General features: G+C 47.7%; 1 protein-coding gene across 1 annotated transcript in view; it reads left to right on the top strand.

The window, feature by feature from the left end:
* Positions 1 to 5,316: 5,316 nt before the first annotated feature.
* The window catches only part of MTHFD2 (methylenetetrahydrofolate dehydrogenase (NADP+ dependent) 2, methenyltetrahydrofolate cyclohydrolase), a 21,600-nt gene continuing 20,994 nt past the window's right edge, over positions 5,317 to 5,922 (top strand). The window contains exon 1 of the mRNA XM_010829735.1: positions 5,317 to 5,487. Within this exon, the coding sequence (XP_010828037.1) occupies positions 5,387 to 5,487 (101 nt within the window). The 5' untranslated portion in view covers positions 5,317 to 5,386. The remainder of the gene's footprint in view (positions 5,488 to 5,922) is intronic.

The raw sequence follows: 5,922 nt of genomic DNA, 5'->3' as shown, positions 1-5,922 counted from the left end.
AGCCCTGACATAGCCAAAGCCATGAGAAAAACTGGTTAGAACCAGCTAGGTCCAAGATGGCAGAAGATTTGACTTCCAATGGACCTTGATCCTCATTATACAATCATTGTAATACATTAGGATGTCAAGTGACACATCCACAGGTGCCATGACAGTTCTGAGACCAACTGTAAGAGGCCCAAAAGCGGCCCCAATTCCTAGAAACCCCCTCTTCCCTGAAATAGTTGGAATAATCCTCTCACTCATTAGCCTATGAAATTACCCAGCCCATAAAAACCAATCATGCTGTATTTGCCTTCTGAGATGGCCCACACCTTGTCTGTGGAGTCTGTTTCTTTCTAAATAAGTCCACTTCTTACATATCAGTTTGTGTCTCACTGAATTTGTCCTGTGCCAAGACATCAAGAACCTGAACTTCATTAGATCCTGAGACTAGGTGTGTGATCTCAATTAAAGGACCATGGGGGACTTTCCTGGTGGTCCAGCGGTTGAGAACCTGCCTGCCAATGCAGGGGCCATGGGTTCAATCTCTGGTCCAAAAAGACTCCACATGCTGCAAGGCAGTTAAGCCAGTGCCCCACAACTACTGGGCCTGCGTTCTAGAACCCGTGAACTGCAACAGCTGAAGCCTGTGCACGCTAGAGTCGGTGCTCTGAAACGAGAAGCCCCCACAATGAGAAGCCCGCACACTGCGATGAAGAGTAGCCTCTACTTGCTAAAACTAGAGAAAGCCCACACACAGCAATGAAGACCCAGCACAGTCAAAAATAAAAATAAATAAGTAAATAAAAGAGAAAAGACCTTAGGGTGAAGCCCCAATCTAGCTTGCAGGTTTTCAGCTGGCGAGCCATGAAGGAACAGTGATAAGGTAAGAAAATATTGAGAATTAGGGGTTGGTCCTAGATGGGCTTGTGGGACATCATGAGCCAGGTGTACCAGGGAGGATGCTCTGCTGATGTGTACCCATTTTTATCAGACTGGTCAACCCAGAATGCTTTGGGGCTCTAATGCAGAACCTAGGTCCAGACTAGAGGAATGATGGCAATTAACATGGTTTATTATAGAAAGATGGTGTGGAATGGCTATGCTTATGCACATCCAACAGCAGGTCTAGGACAGAAATGTTGCTGGAGGTTTTGATAATTTATACTGTTCTTCTGACTCTGAACTTTTTCTTCTGTGTCCATTCCTATTCCATTTCTTTCTTTTCTTAACCCCAGAAAACTGGTGTGGCTACCACGATGTGCTTTCTGTTGACAAGTGCATGTGTGCTAAGTTGCTGCAATTATGTCTGACTCTTTGTGACCCCACAGACTGTAACCCAAGCTCCTGTGCCCATGGGATTCTCCAGGCAAGAATGTTAGAGTGGGTTGCCATGCCCACCTCCAGGCAATCTTCTGGACCTAGGCTTTGAACCTGCATCTCTTATGTCTCCTGTTTTGGCAGGTGGGTTCTTTACCACTAGTGCCATCTGGGAAGCCCTCTGTTGACAAGTGCTGACCTTTTATTTCCAACTTGCAGCTAGGTCAGCTCCTGCTGATCATCCACACCGGGTAATACCTTCTGTACCATTCCTTTGCAACAACTTTTTGGGCACTAACGTCTGGTTGGGAGACTACCTTGGAAGGGATAACATCTAAAATCATAAGTGCCTGGTGGATTTTTTTTGCCACACCACACAGCTTGCAGGATCTTAGTTCCCCAACCAGGGACTGAAGCTGCACCCCCTACACTGCAAGTGTGGAGTCCTGATTACTAGACTGCCAGGGAAGGAAATGGTGAATTTTGACAGCAGAATGAAACCTATAGATAGCACTGCTGCTGCTGCTAAGTCGCTTCAGTCATGTCTGACTCTGTGCGACCCCAGAGATGACAGCCCACCAGGCTCCCCCGTCCCTGGGATTCTCCAGGCAAGAACACTGGAGTGGGTTGCCATTTCCTTCTCCAGTGCATGAAAGTGAAAAGTGAAAGTGAAGTTGCTCAGTCGTGTCCGACTCTTAGCGACCCCATGAACTGCAGCCTACCAGACTCCTCTGTCCATGGGATTTTCCAGGCAAGAGTACTGGAGTGGGGTGCCATTGCCTTCTCCATAGATAGCACAGGAGTTAGCAAATCACCTCAGGTTCAGGCCTGAAACAGGTCAGGCTGTATCAATCCTGTCCCTTCTGTGCCATATACTCTGGGATGGGATTGGGAAAAATTAAGACAACAGGAATTAAAACAGAAAAAACTTACTAGCTTATGTAATCTGATTTGGCCACAATATGAGTTAGGATATTTAAATGGAGTGAGATGTTCAAATTTTGTATCTTGGCAATGGAACCCAAAAGGAATTTAGGCACGTGTAGCTCAGAGGTATAACTTTAGGAAGGACACAGAGGACATATTAACTGACCCAGCCTACAGGGTCAGGATCCCATACAAACGAAGCTCCTTCCTCCCCGAGGTACAAAATCTTTTGGCTATGAATTTCATAGCCCACTGTGCCCCAGACATTAGGCACAAAATTAAGAAAACAACTGCTGATCCTTAGACTCCTGATGAACGATTTCTTCCAATTGGCCTAGTTGTTTTTCAATAATAGGGATATGGTGAAAAGACTGAACACACCCAGAGAAATATGCAAAAGGCCCAGATGATGGCAGTGGTTTTGATCACTCAAAGGCCAACAAAGGGGAAACTGGTTTTTCTGGACCAATCTGATCCTTGCAGACCATTAGTCCCATGGGTACCTGGATAGGACCAGTGTACCCTGTGTGAACAGAAGGGGCACCAGAGGGAGGATGGCAATAAACATGCCCTATAGGGCATTGGAAGAGGGAATGCCCCAGACACCAGAGAGCCACGGGGGGCGTGGCCATTGAGGGTTTTGCAATCAGAAGACTGATGGGGCCCAAGGCCAAAAGTGACTCTGCCTAGAGATACCATCTACATACCTAATGCCTTGCCTCAGGTGGTCATTGATGTAGCAGGCTACTTGATAGAATTCCTTACAGATACTAGTGCTATTAGGGGAGCCACTGACAAAAGCTGTCTGCCTGGACTGGACACAACATTAACCATTTGCATGAGTTATCTTACAACAGGAGGTCCTGGTAAGGAACCTAGAACTAACAAGCTACCACCAACCAGAAGAATTCGGGAAAGGTCAAAAGGGGAGACACTAGTCCATATGTCCTACCAGTTTCCCAGAATCTTCTCACTGGATCTCTCTTGGCTGAGCGATTTGTGTGCTACCAGGAATGACCCTGAGTCAGAATGATTGGCCAGAGACAACCCATCACCATAAAACCCAAGACTGTGAGCCTCGTGGTAAAGCAGTTCTCCTGGGTTCCCTTATCCTGAAGCTCTCTGACTGGGGACACTTCCCAATAAAGTCTCTTGCTTTGTCAGTACATGTGTCTCCTTAGACAATTTCTGAGTATTCGATAAGAGCCCACACAGGGGCCCTAGAAAGGGTTCCCTTTCCTGTAACAGTGCAACATTTTCAGTCTTAACCTGAAGAATTGGAAACCTTAGCAATCATAAGGAGTGAGGGGGTGTCAGGGAAGAGGCAGGGGTGCACTTTCCTGGAATGCCTTATGTGCAACATCAGTGGCCAATGGTTTCTACATTCCTTGCTGTTTGTGCCTGATTGTCCCATCCCTTTAAAGGGAAGAGGTTCATTAACTAAGTTAGGAGTCACTCTGTTTCTCCATGGGTGAGAGAACCACCCTCATCATCTAATGATTCTAACAGAAAGTGGAAAGGAAGAAAATCTGAAGCTAAAGTAGAAGCCTTAGTACACCCTGGAACGTGGAATATCGAGGTTATTGTTCAGTTGCTCAGTTGTGTCTGACTCTTTGAGACCCCATGGACTGCAGCATGCCAGCCTTCCCTATCCTTCACCATCTCCCGGAGTTTGCTATGTTCTTTAGAGGAAAAAAAAAGAGAGAAAAAGAAGAATGAAGGAAAAAGAAAAGTAATTGTGGGGGTGGGGTGGGGCTGGAATCACGTGTTACCTTTAATTATCATGCTCAGGGTCATTTGATCTAGAAAAGCACCTCATCCTTTGTCTTTCATGACTTTGACGTTTTTGAAGAGTACAGGGTGCTTTTCTTGTAGAACCTCTCTCAGTTTTGACTTGTCTGATACATTCTTGGGTTTAGATTTACGAATACCTTCCAAAATTTCAGGACTGTGGCTTTTTCCTGGACTGTTTTAACATTCCAGGTCTATGATCTCTCCTCTATATGTGTAAATAAGAAATTTGTAATGAGTTTAGGGAATTCAGTGGTTTAAGAAAATCACCCCATTCAATATTCAGGCTGGCCATGACTTATAAAGTGGTGTGTCCTCCTCACTGCATCATATCTGAGGGCGTATAATGTGTGCTTGTCCTGTTACTGGTGGTGTTAATTTTGATCACTTGTTTAAGGTAATGACTGTCAGGTTTCTCCACTGTAAATGTGCCATTTCCCCCGTTTGCTATTAATAAAAAAACTTTGTGGGAGAGATACTTTGAGACTATGCAAATAAGGCTGCCAGACAGATAAAATATAGGAAGCCCAGTTTAATCTGAATTTCCGATAACAGATAAATACTGTTTTTTGTTTTTTTTTTTTACTCTGCTGGGTCTTTGTTGCTAGGCAAGGGCTTTCTCTTGTTGAGGTGGGCTGGGGGTTACTCTCTAATTGCGTTGGCGTCTCTTCTTGCAGAGTTGGCAGGCTTCTGTAGTTGCTCTGCACGAACTTAGTTGTCCTGCCATACATGGGGTCTTAGTTCCTGGACCAGGGATGGAACCCTGGTACCCTGCAGGGAAGGCAGACTCTTAACCAGTGTACCACCAGGGAAGTCGCCAGATGAAAGTAAAGTATGACTCGTCCTCTCAAGTTTAATTGGGCATCTTGTATTTTTGTTTGGAAGATCTAGCAAAACTATATGTAAATCACTTGTTCCTCACCCAACTTCAGTTGTTTTGACATTCATTGATGAGTCTCAATTTTTACTATGATTTTGCCAAATAGTTGTTTTCTAACTGCACCTTTCTTCTACATATACTAGCTGCTATTCCATCTTCCTATCTTTTTATCCACTCTTAACAGCGTCTGGCACACAGTAGGCACTCAAGATATTTGCTCAATGAATGAATGACTTGTCCGGGCTTCCGGGACAACGGTTTGGCAGGGGCTTGGCTGGCTCAGCCAGTCTAGGCAAGCTCTCCAGTCTTCAGAGTCACGCAGGGGATTCTCCAAGGTAAAGGAAGACAACGATTGGCTCCTTCAGCGGCCCAGCAGACTGCAAGTGGAGAGCGCAGGGACCAATGGGTGCCGGCAGGAGGCGAGGCCTGCCACGCTGCAGCGGTATAACCGTGCGGCCAGCGCGCGCATCTTTCCCCGAGCTGACGATGGCCGCAGCCTCCTTTATAACCTCTTTGGTCACCCGACTGCTCCGGTCCGCGCAGAGTGGCCGCCTCCATCAACGCCCTTTCCACCTCTCGGCAGTGCGGTAAGAGGGTCGGCGGGCTGGGTGAGCGCGGAAAACCGAGGGGAGCTGAGCGCCGGCTCGCCTAGGGACGCCTTTCTGAAGCATCTCGGTCCCGGGCGGTAGTGGCCACAGAGAGGGGTGTGGCGGGGCGACGCGGCAGCCCCGCTTGGCCTCAGCGTACCGCTAGGGCTCTCGCTCTGCGTGTGGGCTGAGCCCGGGAGCCCGCCTTTCGGGAGGGAGCCGGTCTCCGGCAAAGCTCCGGGCGTTGCCCTGTCTCGAGGCCAGTCCGCCGGTGGGACGGGGCCCACGGTGTGGAGCAGAGGTGCAGGCGGGCTCTGGGACGCCACGATTTACGTGGGAGCATATAGAAGTCACCGGCCAGGACCGACCTTGGCCGTGAAACCGAGAGCTGGAAAGCCGTGACGTTTTGGCGAGCGCGAGTAAGAGTTGTAAGTG

This window comes from Bison bison, unplaced genomic scaffold (assembly GCF_000754665.1).
Source record: "Bison bison bison isolate TAMUID 2011002044 unplaced genomic scaffold, Bison_UMD1.0 scf7180017864508, whole genome shotgun sequence".
Taxonomy (NCBI): Eukaryota; Metazoa; Chordata; class Mammalia; order Artiodactyla; family Bovidae; genus Bison; species Bison bison.
Note: the sequence above shows the minus strand (reverse complement) of the source record. Positions and strands in the feature narration are given on the sequence as shown.